General features: G+C 50.1%; 5 protein-coding genes across 5 annotated transcripts; all 5 read right to left on the minus strand.

Annotated features, from left to right (window-relative positions):
- Positions 1-9: 9 nt before the first annotated feature.
- On the minus strand, positions 10-1,703 carry N7509_004915 (aldehyde dehydrogenase family protein; the record flags this gene model as incomplete). The annotated part of the gene is made up of 6 exons (XM_056629552.1): positions 10-381; positions 423-908; positions 985-1,059; positions 1,109-1,467; positions 1,523-1,592; positions 1,641-1,703. The coding sequence occupies 6 exons, from the start codon at positions 1,701-1,703 to the stop codon at positions 10-12; spliced, it is 1,425 nt and encodes a 474-aa protein (XP_056488854.1).
- A 1,087-nt stretch (positions 1,704-2,790) lies between these two features.
- N7509_004916 (hybrid sensor histidine kinase/response regulator) lies at positions 2,791-5,410 on the minus strand (the record flags this gene model as incomplete). The annotated part of the gene is given in 3 exon segments (XM_056629553.1): positions 2,791-3,021; positions 3,041-5,354; positions 5,403-5,410. 3 exon segments carry the CDS (start codon positions 5,408-5,410, stop codon positions 2,791-2,793), a joined length of 2,553 nt encoding a protein of 850 aa, XP_056488855.1.
- Positions 5,411-5,416: 6 nt separating this feature from the next.
- Positions 5,417-6,833, minus strand: N7509_004917 (GAF domain-containing protein; the record flags this gene model as incomplete). Its single annotated transcript, XM_056629554.1, has 3 exons — positions 5,417-5,824; positions 5,854-6,258; positions 6,366-6,833. 3 exons carry the CDS (start codon positions 6,831-6,833, stop codon positions 5,417-5,419), a joined length of 1,281 nt encoding a protein of 426 aa, XP_056488856.1.
- A 1,572-nt stretch (positions 6,834-8,405) lies between these two features.
- N7509_004918 (putative MFS transporter) lies at positions 8,406-10,431 on the minus strand (the record flags this gene model as incomplete). The annotated part of the gene is made up of 8 exons (XM_056629555.1): positions 8,406-8,757; positions 8,822-9,026; positions 9,084-9,146; positions 9,209-9,551; positions 9,608-9,652; positions 9,710-9,927; positions 10,021-10,132; positions 10,219-10,431. The coding sequence occupies 8 exons, from the start codon at positions 10,429-10,431 to the stop codon at positions 8,406-8,408; spliced, it is 1,551 nt and encodes a 516-aa protein (XP_056488857.1).
- A 1,175-nt stretch (positions 10,432-11,606) lies between these two features.
- N7509_004919 (putative MFS transporter) lies at positions 11,607-14,023 on the minus strand (the record flags this gene model as incomplete). The annotated part of the gene is made up of 3 exons (XM_056629556.1): positions 11,607-11,794; positions 11,878-13,722; positions 13,816-14,023. 3 exons carry the CDS (start codon positions 14,021-14,023, stop codon positions 11,607-11,609), a joined length of 2,241 nt encoding a protein of 746 aa, XP_056488858.1.
- Between the last annotated feature and the right edge of the window lie 2,744 nt (positions 14,024-16,767).

Here is a 16,767-nt window from a genome sequence, read left to right on the forward strand (position 1 = left end):
ACTAGGAGATCACTCATCATCCACACTAATAAGAACACTCTTAGTCTCCAAATAGTTGTTGATGCTAACAGTCCATCCCTCACGACCGATTCCACTAGCCTTATAACCTCCAAAAGGCATGTCTTTCGCTCCGGTCGGGCTAGTACAATTGACGCCCACACTTCCCGAATCCAGCTTTTTCGCCATTCGCAAGGCTCGGCTGACATCCTTAGTATAAACAGCCGCATACAGGCCATATTCAGTATCATTGGCCTTGGCAACGACCTCATCTTCATCGCGGAAGGTGTTGATATGCACGACAGGCCCAAAGATCTCCTCTTTCATTGGCTTGGCATCTTCAGCCGTTTCAAGGAAGACCGTAGGAGGAACAAAAAATCCATTCTGATGTTGAGAAGGCTCTCCCCCATGGCCAATTTGCCAACTTTCTTAGCCTCCTCAATGTAAGCGTGGATTTGCTTGTATTGCAGCTCATCTGCCTGTGGGCCCTGCTGCGTGGTTGGGAGTAAGGGATCGCCGCTCTTCAGATCAGCGAAACTCTTTTTGAACGATTCAATGAACTTCTCAGCGATCGACTCGTGGACATAGATGCGAGAATTGGCCATGCAGACCTGTCCGGTGTTAAATTGCATGCTGAACTTGGTCTGCTCGACTGCCTTTTCGATATTGGCATCGGGAAAGATGATCGCGGGAGACTTGCCGCCAAGCTCTAGAATTATATTCTTGAGGTTGGACTTGGCAGCTGCGGCTTGGATAATACGTCCTGTTCTGCCTGAGCCGGTGAAACTTAGGACGCGAATATCCATGTGGTGCGACATCACATTTCCAGAGATGTGGCCGTGTCCTGAAAGGATGTTGATAACGCCAGGAGGGAAGCCGGCTTTGTCGATCAGTGTGGCAATTTTGGCTGACTATAAAATAGTAAGATTACTGCCTGGTGATACCCTGACCAGTGCGATAACTGTATGATTTTATTTATTAACTCACAGTCAATGGTGCCTTTTCGCTGCTCTTCACCACAACGGTATTTCCTGCGATCAGGGCTGGAGCACTTTTACCAATCTAAATTTTGTCAGAAACCCTCACGAAATTGGGAAACGGAGAGACTAACCAAGAATAAGACCGGTACATTCCAAGGGATGATAGCACCGACTACGCCATATGGCTGTCGCATAGTAATATTGACAAAACCAGGGGTGTTCAAGCTGGATGTTCCCAGAGCATCATAACCTGCCTCTGCATAGTGGTCCAAAGACTCTGCAGCGATGTAAGACTCGAAGTACGCAGAGACAGGACGTCCCATTGACAGTGCTTCCAGTTCAGCAAGCTCGTCGTGGGATTCGCGAATCAGATTGGCAAGCTTCTTGAAATAGGCCCCTCGATCTGCAGGAGAGAGCTCGGACCACGCCGGAAATGCAGCTTTGGCAGCAGCAACAGCGGCGTTTGTATCATCTTCTGTTGCTTCAGAGACTGTATAACTGCATTAATACCAGCTCGACAGGGCTTCTGTGCACGTAGACGATACCTTCGACGAACTTTTCGCCCGTGGCGGGTGATTTCAGCTCGAATTTACCGCCATCAGAGGCTTCCACGAACTAGCATTCCTTAGCTTGAGCCCCTATTGCTGGTTGATTCCAACTCACCTTGCCATTGATGAAGAGTCTTGTCTCAAAGGATTTAACCTTCGGTTCTTGGGTGATGGCCATGATTGCTATTTGAAGTAGGAGACAAGGTTGAATGTCAATGAGAGAAGAAGTTTCAAAAGCGGGCGATTGTGGGATTGAATCCTTGAAATCCGCTAACTGAATGTCGCAGAGCCCCCTGACAGCTTGGAAAGTGGGCTGCAGTCGATTTAACTCGCGTTGACCCCGCACGCAAGAAACGAGGCCCCCCACCAACGTGGGATGTGACTATCTCCGGATACGGCAAATGGAGTAGTTAGTGGTTTGGCTGAAAGCTAGATTCATGGTACCCAATGAATATCCCTAGAGCCTAAGCCGGTGTAGACATATTCTACAGTTGATCAGTGACTCGGAGCTGCTGACAGTTGCACCGCGTGGCCTGATAGCTCGGCACAACGGACACTCCAGCATGAATATAATTAAATACCAACCTTAGTCTCATTGAAGTAAAAAGTATTCTAGTAGATACTACTAGTACTAGTAGTAGAAACCTTGGAATATGTGAGTAACTGGAGGTACCAAACATGGTCAAATGATTCCTATGCGTGAGGTAAGTCCACGAGGGACTGACTATCTAAGGGTGCATGTAGGTAAACTCCCTGAGACAACTCCACTGTCTCCACCCAGTCTCTACCCCATGGAGAAATTCGAAAAGAGAAATCGAAAGAAAAAGTAAGTATAATAAAAAATGAAATGGGGGAACTTCGGTCCTAGCTTCCCGTATATCCAGCCAAACCAAATGCAACGCACCATGAAAATGCATCCATAAAAGGATAAAAGAAACAGAAACAGAAAATGGAAATGGAGACAGAGGAGCAGAGGGACAGCAACTTTTGAACAGAGCGGGGTGACTACAAGCACTACGTTCATTGTCTGAGGTGGCTGTTATGAGGATGTTTCGCAACATGATCAATAAAAGTCACTTGGTAGTCAATGACGAAACTTGCATTATAGTTTTATGGTAAATATAGGCCAGGTGCAGCCACTTGACCGCAAATCGTTTGGCTTGGAGGAACGGGGGTATTGAAAAGGCCAAGATGGAACAGAGGAAAGGACAATCAATGCTCAAACTGAGGAAGAAACACGAATGAATGCATAGGAATGATCGTAATCAATCAAATTTGCAGCCAATTGTTCGTTCCTTCTCCAGTCCATTGGTCTCCCACTCTGCCAAAAGACGCGATACTTCTCGGAAGGAAACTGGTTTGGTGAGGAACATATCAACACCAGAGGAGAGAGCTTCGGATTCATCGCGTGAACTGCTCAGCCCGGTCAGAGCGATAATGACAGCCGGCCTGCGGTTATCATTTTCTTTCTTCCATGGCCCGGATGGCACGTGTTGCTTCAAATCCGTTCATCACAGGCATTGATATATCCATGAAAATAATGTCGAAGCCCATTTGCATTCGCTCGGCTGCCTCGACAGCAAGCTTGCCATTCTCCGCGGACACAAGGTCGGTGAGATTCCGCTTCTTCATGAAGGTCATCATCAGATTGAGATTAATTCGGTTATCGTCGACAACGAGGACACGTGCTAGTCGTGAAGAGGCAATGCTGCCATCCATCGATGGAGCTGGGAGAGGGGCCGCTGCGATGGCCTCTGGGAATCCGGATACGGGTACCACTGACGGGGCGTTTGGAAAAGACTCTTCTAGAGACTTGAGACCCGACCCCGCGGCGACTGCTGATAAAGGCTCATCAAAAGGCCCAGGGTTTGAAACGGAGACCGGAGACGTCAAAGCAGATTGTATGGCGGAGGTGATCGGGGGTGTCCGGTAGACAAGGTCAATAGAATCCATTGGATTGCTAAGCACGGTCGCGGGCGTCACCACCGTGGAGCGAGAATTCTGGAAGCATTTCAGAACGCTGCGGGCTAGTTTATGAGGTCCACAGGGGCGTCGAATAATTTCCACCGAGGTTGCAAGTGCAAGCCACTCAGTCTGCTCTAGAGTATAATCCACTGGTTGGTGGCAGAGGATGAGTAGTGATGGTAGTGTTGCTGTGAGTGGCGTTTTGCGCAACTCGGGCAACACTGATTCCTCTATGACCAACATATCCAATGGTAGCGGTGACGGCCAAGAAACGAGCTCCACTCCGAACCATCCGGTAAGATATCTCGCAATCTCGGCCCAAGTCTGGTCCTCTGCGAGACGCTCCGGGTCCACACCCCAAATAGCAGCACGTTTACCAGGAAATCCCTCTCGGAGGAGAAGGGTCTTCGTCAGAGCTTCTATTTGTTGCGGGTTATGGGAGCTTTGATGAACAGGCGGGCTTTCCTCGCCGACCGCTCGCGCAAGTGGAAGAGAGACACGCACTACCGTACCTTCCCCAGGGCGAGAGCGGACGCGAATGTGGCCATTGAGGGCTTTCACTAGACTCCTGACGATTGACAATCCCAAGCCAGTTCCCACGGCGAGCGAATCTTCTTGGGCGAATGGGGTATACAGCTTCCCGCGAAGAAATTCTTCCGAAATACCGCGTCCAGTATCTGACACAGTCAGTGTAACCAAGTCCTCCAGGCCCTGTCGTCGAGAACGGCCCTCTGACCGGCTGGTAGCTTCGAGGCTCAAGGTTACTCGCCCTGAGTCCGTATATTTCATTGCGTTTCCAAAGATGTTCATGACAATGCGCCGTAGCGCGCCTGGCTGTGTGCGATAAACCCAATCACCTTGCGCCACATCAATGACCACATCCACTTGAGATCGACCTGATTGGACTTTGGGGACATTGCTGGACATTAGATATGACAAATCGGCAGGGGCCCCAGAGTTATTTCCATAGGTCAGTCCCAGGCAGATTCCCTCGACAACTTCTTCGGCCAAGATCGCCAGATCCGTTACCACGTAGGAATCAAGGTGCGAACCCAGCCTGTCTGTGCCTTTGAAGTCGAGTGGTGACTCTTTCCTGCGCTTCAGTGACCGCCATGTTCGCTCCAAAGAAACAACCTTGCTGAAATCCAGGACTTGATTCATCGTATCAAGTAGAGTCCGTCCGCAAGCGTTTACCGTCTCAAGAAGCGAGTTTTGGAATTCGTTAAGGTTCGTGCCGTTCAGGAATTCAGCCGCGGCTAAAATTCCGTGGAGAGGACTGCGGAGCTCATGTGAGATGCTGCCGATAAAATCACCCTTTTGTCGATCTGCAATGAGCGACTCGACTCGACTATACTCAGCCATGATAGACGAGCCAAAGCCCAGGACAGAGCTCAGCTCAACGGCGGAACTAAAAACTTGTGTCTCGACATTAATCCAGCAAAAGCACCCGGCAAACCATTGCGAGTTCACAGCATTCCAAAGCGGAACAAACATGATCTGGGTCGCTTCTGGGAAATACTTATTCAACATGGTATTTTCTGCAGCCTTTCGCCTTTTTCCCGTGGGCTTCTTCACGTCGATCGGGGGAAATCCTGGAGGCGACCGATATGAGGGAGTCGGCGCCGTGTTATGCGAATTGTGGTCATCATCATCGTCAGATGTGGAAATGAGCCCGTCTTGATGTAAGGACCATATCTTTCCTTTGGGATATCGTCGAAGCAGCAATTGTAAAAAGGACCGATCGAGGGAAGCCGCGGGCGAGTCACTGACCGCACCCGCACGAGGCGCGAATGGTTCATCTTCTGTTGACATGGACAGGACAGTTGCAGGGCCAGTTGAATCACTCATCGAGTCCTCACTCCCACTATCTCGATTAGAGAATGGAATACCTTGAGACTCTCAGGAAAATAACACCGCCATTTTGTCTCAAATCCAGGCTTTCACGGAGCAAATTCGCTGCCCGGCGAAAACACCAGGAATTGCCATGAGAGTCGTCGGGGGAAGCTGGTTTCTGCTGCTGCTGGTGATCCACTCGGGCAGAGAGCTCGCCCCACCAGAGGTCCCAGTGTCTAATTTAGAGCCCCGAGAGCTAACAGATTGCGCATCATTGCTCAGAGATCGATCGTTGGGCGGACTGTTTGATTGGCCTGATGCTCGAGATGCTCTCTCGTTCTGGGACGACTGGTCGAATTGGACGGAGTTGCCAAGGCTGCTCCGATCGTTGGGCGGGCTGTTTGATTGGCCTGATGATTCTTGATATGCTCGCTCATTCTGGGACGATTGGTCGGATTGGAGGGAGTTGCCTAGGCTGCTCCACGGGAATCGCCAAAAGTGCTGAGACGATTGTTCGTTGATGGGGTCACAGATTGAGAGGGACAGCTTTCGGCCCGCGAGGGGTCAACACTTTCTACGAAGCTGGAGCTCCCGTCGACGAAGTAGCTCAGTCCACGAGAGATTCGTGCAGCTCGACGACCTTCCGAAGCCTGACGGCAGACTTTGAGATAATCGACAACAAGCATGGCCAGCGACCCAAGTGTGTCCTTTTCCGATGCAGCCAATCCATCACGAGGTTCCTTGTCCAACACAAAGAAGCATCCCAGATTTATACCATTATGGGTAGTCAAGGGGGTTCCGGCGTAGAATCGAAATTGAGGATCGTTTTGAACGAAAGGAAGGTTGCTATAACGTTCATTCTTGGATAGGTCATTGACGACGAGGTGGGGATAGTCGGCGGTTTCGCGATTGGAAGATGAGAGGGCAACAGTGTCCTGTTATACAGACAAGATGGTCAGCACCAGCCATTGAAGATCCTTTTATGTAGCTTTACAAACACACATGGTGGAACTCCAAGCTCATATGCGGGTTGTATACTTACTTTACACAAGCTCCACGCCTTCTCGCCGTTGGTGTTTCCAGACCAAATCGCATCTTTATCGTTGTGGACCGAGTGGTCATTCAGACTAACTGACTTGGTGGCCTCGGAAAGAATGTACTGCATATCTCGGTCGAGAACACATATGAGAGCTCGTTCCACATTCAAGCGTAGTGCTGCAAGCTGTGCAAACGAGGTCAAAGTGTTGTTGGATAATCCTAGGACCAACGCCTCCGGTCCGATTGCAGTGGATGGAGTTGAGGTCGCACTACTATTGGAACCTGCTACCGAACTATCACGAACAGGGGTGTTTGAGCTGCCCGTCGATCCAGATGATCGACTCTCTCCCGTGGAAGAGAGCCAGGCGGGGAGTGTGTGTGTTGGGCCCCCGGGCTGATAGTAGCGATATAGTTCCCTCGTTCTGCGATCCGCGCCATGCTCCGCGACTTGACGTGTCTTTGTTTCTTCCATTACTCTGCTGCAGGATCGACAAGTAGCAGAGGACGTTCTTCCTGCATGCTCAAAGCCCTGGGTCCAGTATCAAAAGGGGCCAGTGGCCACACAACCGCGAGAGCTCGAGCTCAAAAGTATAGTCGGTAGTAGTCGGTAGTAGTCGGTAGTAGTCGGTTTCAGTGGGGGGTTGAGGCTTCGGCGCTGGGGATGAGAGATGCGAGAGGGAAGAGGTCTTCTGAGGGATCTGAACAATAAACGTCGATCAGTCATCGAGTGGCGGAGCCACAAAATGCCGTTGGAGAGGGAGTGTGTGTGTGTGAAAAATCACGATCATCCCCACTCACTATCACCAGAATTGGGAAGAGAGGTAGAGAAGCGGATCCAAGGGCCGAGGGAAAAGAGGCAGGAGATCAAATGAATGGGCTTCAACTGTCATGTGGGGACTAAACTGACCATGGTGGATGGTGTACAAAGTGTGTACACTTCGTGTACCACTGGGAGGCTGTGGTCAGCGAGGGAGAAATAGTCCAGGCGATCTGATTGATGATTGGCATTCAAGTTGTCTCGATCGGGTGCGTGCCCTCAGGCTCCCCACCGCTTGCTCGACCGGGGGTGGAGGGTCAAAGTTTGAAAAGGGGATAAGGCAGAAGGCCATTGAGCAGAGTGGACGATCCATGAGCCAAACATGCGGGACATGCGGAAGGGAGAAGCAGGCGGTGGTGATGTGGAGTGGATGATGTGTGTGGTGGAAGGTGGAAGTTGGCCTGAGGCCCAATCACGGGAAGGCATTGATGGACGATCAGGCACATCTTTGCGCCTCCAACCCACATCAATCCTCCACCAACCCACCTCCCACAATCCCCTCACTGGTCAATCCCCCATCGAAATCCCTGACGGGTGGATTTGATCTCCAGTTGGACCAGTGATAATCCTTCGATTGTCTTTGGTGGCTTGAAGACGTCGTCTCTATCCTTCAGTCTAACCCCTTCGTTCCGCCGCCGACATCAGTGTGTATTATGCGGTGCAAGTTCAGCTCAATTTCCAGCCATTGCGTCATTGGGGCTTTTGTTATGGACTTGGGCTATCGCGTTGTCGGAAATCGGACCTTCACAAGCGGGCGATGGCGCTTGTGGCGCTCGTTCGCGGCATGTGGTGGCGGTGGCGACTTGATTACCCAAACGAGAAGAGGATGGGGGGGGCCTCCGCTACGGAGTACGTTGTCTATTGCAAACGTACTGGTACAAGGCCATCCGATGGACCTGGGATTAGGAGGTGATCCCCCCTGCACCCCACTGATCAGCTACCAGCCTAGACAGCTACCAGCTCACCTGCCAGCTCAGTCATCCCAAAAAAAACTCAGCATGTCCCAGCATGAAAAGGTTCAAGGGTCTGTACTCGTATGCTCTGTCACATCCTATATGAGTGATGGATCGCATAACTTTTTGAAATATGAGTAGGGGAACTCGTTGAATATCGATATCTGGCAGCTGATAGTTACGGACACATATCACACAGCGGCTCCAAGCCGATGACGACACAAGCTCGATCATCCTACTCGGTCATCATGCCACTCATCATATCATTCAACCTTTACGAATTATGACCCGTCACGGCGCCCCAGATATACGCCACCCATCCTCCCACGGTCAAAACCAGCATTGCACTAAAGCAACCAACCGAGATGTACCGGGTACGTTGAGCATGAGTCACCAGGCTGCGCTCTTTGTTTGCTGCAATAATCTCCGCGCCAGAACTTAATCGCTTCTTCCGAGTCCACTGCAACGGTGCGAGATATTCCGATGTATAGGACCCGATTAGGATTGCACTGCCCACGACCAACGACGCCGCCACGAGAAACAGATACACCTGGATGACACGTCGATAGGAATTGTCATCGGCATCTTGCAGGGCTCCGGTGATGATGCGGACGATAATACCCATGCTGTTATGCGTCAGCGGGGTGGGTTAAGAACAAACGGGTCACAATTGGGGGTGTGGCTACTTACGCATTATTCATCGTCACCTTCAGCGAATATGCCGAACCGAAGACGGACTGATGCCAGAGTGTTGTACGGATGCTATCGATGACGGAGGTCGGGCCAAGGGATAGCGCAATGGCGTAGATTCCGAATGACGCTCCAGTGCCTGCTGTCGAGGTCGCGAAATTGAGCAGAACCATGCTAATCAGCATACCCAAGCCACACGTGAACACTAACATCCTGTTAACATCACATAACTACCGAATTCGCGAGAGTCGTTGTCACTTACAGACAGATGCCCGCTGACCGAGGATGTCGATAAAAACACCCAGACATGGCACGAGGAAAAATCCTATTTGGAACGGCGTTAATTAGAGACCACCGCACTTCCTCACATTGCCTCCTTCGACTTACCGGCATATTGTGATAAAGAGCTGTACCAGCCAGCCTTGACAGAATCGACAGCAAATCGCTGTTCCGCCAGTTCTGTTGCGTTCTGGCTAAATGTTAAAGCAGCGCTTGTCTCGAACAACGAGAAACCTAAAACAGCCCAGAACATCCATGGGAGCTGGAAGATCTTCTCAAATTCGAATTTCTTGTTCTTCTCCGTCAATACCTCGTTGGTTGCATTGTCTCGTCGTCCTTTATAATGCTTGTTGCAGTATTTGTTGAAGAACCAGAACACAGCCGAGGCGGCATTGGTGAAGAGATTCATGAACACTGCTGTCCAGAAGACCCAAGCAAAGTTTCCAGTGTTCTATTTTTGTTAGCGTTGAGGTCAATACTACATATCCGACTCAGGCTGTTACTAACCTTTGCAATAATGTTCGCAGTTGACTTGCCAACGAACCCTCCAATCTATAACAAGTTAGCTTTCAATCAATGCGATTGTTCTTTTAACATCATTATCAATACCTTGCCAATTGCCAATTCAAATCCAAGCGTGGACGCAAATCCATTACTCGGCGCAAACCATGACGAGAACATTTTGTACTGCGCGACCTGAGTTGCGATATCACCGAAAGCGAGAATGACTCGACCACCAATCATGAAGTTGAACGAACGGACGGTCGTCGCAGCAGCAACCAGGATTGAGCCAAGCGTGTACACGATATTGCCGTATACGATCATCTCTGTTCAGGTGTGGATACTCGTCAGATGGGATACTAATAGGTTGTCCTGGCTTCGGATGAAGCAGACGGTCTCGGACTTGGACTCGGACTCACCAGCTCCGCCAACACGATCAGTAATGATACCACTAGGCAAAAGAAGAATCGTAGCCATGAAATCCTCGCTAGCTTCGAGAAGTGAAAATTGGACATTGTTAATGTGCATGTCCTAGTTACCCGAAAGGCCAAGTTAGTTTAATCACAGACTCCTTTCTTCCACGTCATTTCGGACAAGCAATCGCGGTGTTCTTGTACCTTTTTAATTGTGCTCTTCATAGCACCAGTCACGCCAGAACTCCAATGCGACCCAAAACTGATGCACGAAATCAAAACGACGGCGAATAGCTTCGCGGCCAATGGCGGAGGTCTCCTTCCATCGTTCGACTCGTCCTTTTGATCTCCATCCGAAACCACCGGCTGAACCTCCTCCGTCACAGACTTGGCTGTCAATTCCTTCGTTGTCGCCATGTTGAAAGTAGAGCGAGAGCGAGGGCGAGAGTGTCGGGCTCTGCACTCCGAAGAACGGGACGGAACGGGGGGAAGGGGGGGAAGGGAAAGACGCTTTCGATGCGCGCAAACCTGGAGGCTACATTTCCATTTAAGTACGAGCGAAAAGTAAAACCATGTCCGTCGGGGACATTCACCAAGCCAGACCCAATGCCGAGGAAAGAAAACAGGGTGAGTGGAGAGAGACCAGATCAGATAACGGGCATGTTCCGACAAGTTTAAATCTTAATTTGGAGCACACAGCGAGATTGATACAAATTCTCCAATTGGAAACGTAACAGGAATGAGTTTCCAGTGGCACCAGGTCGCACTGACCGGATCTGATAAGCCGGTTGAGCCCGGTCCATTAACCTGAAAGGAAATAACTGTAAAGGTGAGTGTTTTTATTCTCCAATTCCAAGCCTTGTCGTTCCCACCCCGGTGAGTTTTCGGAGAAACAGCCCGCTGAGCCAAGGAATTTGAACCTTGAAAGCATTGGCAGCTGTCCTTTCTTTTGCTGTTTTTGCTGGGGATTCCGATTCTTTATCGATCTTGACCTTACCCGTTTTGTTCACAAGCTCCGAAAAGCCGGTCGTACAATAACGATGCAGTGCGCGGATTAGTTTCCCTTCCCCTTCCACGCCACATGGCCCTCCACCAATATCCACTGCATCGTGCAAAGCTCTCAACAGAAGTGGAGATTCTTTTCATAAAAGCCATGTGCTTGATCGAAATGGAGTCCACTGTGAAAATAAACTTGAAAGCACGCAGGTGTCGTAATTAACTCCGATCATCGTCCCTCTTGGTGATTTCCCACTGGGATAAATTCGAGAACATCATGATTGTCTCCAGTCCCGGGCATCCAAGTTCCGGCCTTGGCAACATGCGTCGCGGTGCTGCTAGTTCCCCTGGAGTAAATGACTCCGGGTCGGAGTAAAGTTGGAGCTTCGGTGAGGGCCCAGAAGAAAATTGGTTTGCGGCTACAACTAGTATTCAACTACTAAGAGTACCTACTACCTACCTAAGCAGCCTACTACTGCCAGTGGCAGATTTTGTCAATAATCATCAAATTCAATCCCAATTCACATCTAAGATCGTTATGTACTAGTACGAGAAATAAATGTCATAACCGTAACCGCAAAAAAAACAAATCCGATCTAAAATCGCTCCATCAATCGCTTGCGCACCGTCCACATACGAGCTCGCTTGCCGTATATATACATGGGGATCGACATAGAAAGGAAGAAAATCTGAATGCCTCCGAGACAGAGGTAAACCGTTCGAGAACCATCAGAATCTAACCAATCAACAATGAAGAGCGAGAAGACGAGGCCGTGAAAGATGTCTGGATAATTTGTTAGAAACCGTCATGAAAATCCAACAAGCGAAATTCGGGGAAGAAAAAAAGAGAAAAGAAGAAAAACTTACTCTTGCTGAAATTCAACGTGACCAGCGCTTCACCAGCATACTGGCGATAACTGTCCACGCAGAAAGTGATGGCAGTCGTACTTCCAAGACAGCAACCGAAGGAAATCATGCCGAAGAAGATAGTCGGTACTATCCAGTGATCCATAAGTTGAGCACTCCAGCCAAAGCCCATCAGACCAATGACGGTGGAAAGGGCAATGGGGAGTGCCATGACGAGACGGAACTCGGGCTCGTAGATACCACCATTACGACGAGTCATAAAACGTGCGACGATATCAGACACTTTTCCTGCGACCGCTGTACCAAGCAGGCCGCCAATAAAAGGGGAAATGTAGACCAGACCGGTTTGTAGCGCGGTAAAGCCGTAGTGCTCACTGCTTTCATAAACCACTGCCACGGACTCGGATAAAACAATCAGCCAACCCACTGATAGCGAGTATACAACAGTCGACCATAGGACAGAAGGGTAGGCGAAAAGGATAAAAGGTCGAAGTGCGATCTTGAACCATTTGTCCTGTGCGATTCTGCCGTTCCAGATTCTAAGCATGGATACGTACGGTATCTTGGGTTTCTCGCGAAGGCGGTTTGTGTAATGGAGGGTGGAGCTAATAGAGGCCACAGGCTCCATAGATGTGCTGCGTGCCGGTGAGGCTGCGCTTCTTGGGGATGCTTCCACGTCGCTCGAATCCTGGAGATGGACGTGGGGAGATCCGGCTGCGTGCGGCGGGTGTAGCAAACCGTCCGGTTTCTCGATCGCAGGCGTCGAGGGCTCAGTCATAATATTATCTTCCGAGGAAATATGATGCACATTCGGCGGGAGATCTACTTCATGTCGGAGATGCGACGCCTTTTCCCGATCCTCCTCCGGCTCGTCGACAAATCCAACGTGCGCATTTTTTGCCTTCTTAGGAGCTTGTGGGACTGCTTCCTTCTCTTCCTCTAGCTCAAGAGGCTCATCATGCACCTGTGCATGAGATCGATGTCCACGAAATCCGTGGGAGACCAGATCAGACATGGTTCTGGGCAAGTGTGGGCGTTTTTTGTGGTGGTGGCGCCTAGGACGAGGCGTGCGATCCCAGAATGTTTCCGGCACGAAGAAGAAAAGGAGGATCAAGCATGCGCCGACAATAATGGCGACGATCCAGAACACCCAGCGCCATCCCAGGCTCCCGATCACAGCTGCGCTAGCTAGGGGAACAAGGTTCTTACCGCCGAGCAGAAGCAAGGTGTAAATACCGACACGGTACGCCCTCTCATGTAGGAAGTAGATTTCGGCAATTGTTGCCGATGGAAGACATTCCACGGGACTTACTGCAACGCCTTGAAAAATGCGAGCGACGACCAGGCTCGCATAGCTGGGAGATGCTGCGCACCAAATTCCAGATATGATGAACAGAGTGGCGCCGAGCAAATAAACAGGGCGCTTCCCAAATAGGATAGCTGTGGGTGACATGACGACTGAACCTAGTCCCATGCCCATCATATAGAGACCAGTAGTGTATGCAACTTTCTGTTTGGGGACATCATATGTCTGCGCCACATTACTGAATCCTGCTGCCAGGATCGTAGTCATACCTCCGCCCATCAAGCAGTAAAACCCCAGGGAGAGCAAGGCGGCATCTCTCTGCCAGACTGGCCAGTTCAAAGGATCGTTGACCGAATCATCAGGCTGAGGATCGAGCACAATGGTCCCGTCGGAGGTCTTCTTCTTGTGTGGGGTCGGAGTGAGGGAGGATGAGCGAGAGGGCGGGTTGGAAGAACGCAGAGACGAGGTAGATGTGCGTGCAGGTTGATTTCTTAATCCCAAGGGCTCGTTGCGCTGGGCAGAAAGGAGAAGAACGGTACCTAGTCATTTGGGATCAGTATCGAGGTGCGACAGAGTTTACGTTCTGCTCGAGCGCAGTGATAGCTCCACATTTGGGGAATATTGCGGCTTACCAGGTACCTCGTCCGTCTCTTTGTCACTCAGGATCCCAAGGGTCGACTTTGCGCGATATGTGGGGTCGTGGTTGACATCCTCATTACCCGTCGACTTGTGGCCAAACATCCTCCTCCAAAGTGGCGCCGTTTGCACCAGAGTATCTCCGGTCTCTTCGGATGCACCTGTATTTCCAGGTGAGCCCGGCGAAGCCTCCGGGGAAGTCATATTCGGGTACTGTTGTAGGTGTTGTGGTTTTCGGAGATTATTTAAAGGGCTGTGGTAGATGATCTACATTAGTGATAGCTCCCCACTTAGGTGGCATGTGATGGACTCACTAAGCTGCGTCGCGGTCGTGGTATATCTGCAGGGTAACGAGATGATCAGAGCACGGGAAAAGTGCCAACCCAAGGCAGTTGGCTCACCAGACTGTGAGACATCTGGCTCGACTGGATCTTATAAGAAAGTGAGACCTGCTCAACAGTCCAGAAATTCCCAAATCAAATTCCGATGGAAGCTCCAAGTGCCAGTGCCAGTCCGAGTGTCCCCCAGTCCGCGTGGCCGAAAAAGTAAAAAAGTGGAGAGGCGGTGAGAGGATGGACGATAAGGGGGGAATGCTGATACTCGAGGTTACCCTATTGGAAACACCAAGGATTCAGCAATGAGCAATAACCAATATTTATTTCGTTCCCCGGTTCGATGAAGATATTTGTTGACAGTTTTCTTTTGGATCTACCGCTTTCTGCCCCGCTGGGATCTGCTGGCGCTGACGCTAGCGCCTGTCCGCGTGCATCTCGGGCTCGGAGCCATGCACGTTTGCGGTCATTCCAAGGCCATCATCATCACTTTAGGTATTACAGTCATACTCGTATCCTCAGATCCATAGGTCGATCTTCATCACGCAAGATATATTGATCACGACAGCAATATATGCTCTGGCATGACCGAGTGGCCGTCTATGTGTCTTTGTCCCATTACTCTCGGCTCCATGCTCCGTGCTTGATATCCCCCTTCAAAGCTGAAATGTTGACCCTTTTTTGAATTCAACAGGGCCCCACATACCCTCTTTTCGCGGTCTAGCGTTGGCGGTCGTTGCTCATCTGATTTCCTATCCCCGTCCCAGCTGACTTTTTCGAGGGTTGGCAACCGTCATCTTGCAGTGGGGTGCTGCTCACCGAATCGCGGGGAACCTCCTTGGCCTCCTTGCGGACCACCCGGGCTTTGCTGCACTCCGCTGGACTCCGCTCAATATAAGCTTCCTGCCATGTGCTGAACCTCTTTTATGTCGTCATGGTCGTATTGATAGTCGATCCATGCACCATTTTCAACTATCGCCGGAGTGCCTGAACTAGTTATCGCGCCCAACGGTCTTGGACAGTCCGTGCGCAACACGTTCTACATACTCCGCACGGTATTCGGGCGGTAGATCTAAATATCCCTGCTTCTCAGCTAGTTGTCGATCGATTCCAACAAACTTCCGCGCTAAGCGACATCAACCTGGTTGATTCTCATCACGACAACAGAGTATTAGATAGTAGGATATCTCGTCATGTCGAACTATTGATTTTCCTCAACATCTACTAGTAGGTATCTCGAGGCGATCTGAATGCCTGGAGCCTCTGCAAGAGACTCCTTGGCTCTGCAGCCTTCCATAGCGCACTGATATCGTTACACAGCCACCAAAAGATCTTCAAACTACACCACACTATTCGCTCGGAGTCTTTGGATTAAGTTTCTAAGCCAAATTCGGGAATAGGTCAATGCAAAACAACTTAAAATTGAACTCATCTCGGTTTCGTCCGAAGACTACTCGTCACCGACCCTGCGTAGAAGGGTGAGCCCGTCGTCGGTGTTCTATCTACTCTATCTATTCTATCTAAACCGGCACCCAAGAATAAACGGACAAAACATGCGATTTACCGACAACAGGGTACCCAAAAATGGAGAGAAAGGGATCCCAAAATCAACCATCTCCCCGATCTCCACCCCCTCGCGGAACAGCGCTAGCCAGGCTGGGAAGATTTTTGTATCTAGTGACGGCGGCTCGAAGGTCGAAGCGATCGGACGGTCATTTTCGGCAGTGTGTTGCTTCGAGTTGAAATGGCGATCTCCACGTCGTACGCCTGCCGGTGGTTGCAATGATTCAGACTTGGGCGACTTCATATCCAGGCTCCTTTTTCCACGTCCTATACGGTGAATCGGGATCGCCCCAAGGATCGAACCTGCAATAATGCCTGCTGTGAGATGAACAATGATAAAGAAAGGTAGTAGTACGCCGGCAGAGAATCGGTGAAAGGTGCATACATACTGGAGAGAGAAAGAAGGGAAAAGGGACAAACGCTCTTGGGATGTATGGCGGTGTTTTTATAAACATTCAAGTTTAGAAAGGGTAGAAGAAGAAGATGCAGGGAAGGAGCGAAGAGTTCTATCTATATTTGCTGAACCGCTTCCCTTTTTGGTGGCCCGAAATCCAAATCGGCAACAGCTCCCAGGCCATGGGGTTGATGACGCGAACAACACATAATCGATGTGACCAACTTTACCATGGTTTAAGCGTGCAAAACGGGACGAAGAAATACTGCGGCAAAAACTATCCCTTCCCGTGAGATATTTAATTAGTGTCGGCCGCTAACATCTGGCGATCCTCTATTGCACTGGTTAACGTCTTATTGATATAACCTGAATTCGCACTTACTAGTATCGCTCAAAATGCTCGCCGATTTCGAAATCATGGACCGCATATTTCCAATGCTCCCATATGCAGATCAGGTTTGTTTTGCTTTGAGCTGCAAAACTACATTTGCTTGTTTCAAGAGGTTCCTTGCTCTACAGAGCAAGACGATTCGAGACATACTGCCCCATGAGTACCGGTATTTTCTGAGCTTCGCATATTTACCTCAACCGCGGACAGATCTTGTTCACCGATTAGAAAACACACGTTGGAAATTCTGTCCTCAGTGTTTGAGTTCTCC

Source organism: Penicillium cosmopolitanum, assembly GCF_028827165.1.
Source record: "Penicillium cosmopolitanum strain IBT 29677 chromosome Unknown utg000006l:49.0-5199605.0:1.0-5204138.0, whole genome shotgun sequence".
Lineage (NCBI taxonomy): Eukaryota > Fungi > Ascomycota > Eurotiomycetes > Eurotiales > Aspergillaceae > Penicillium > Penicillium cosmopolitanum.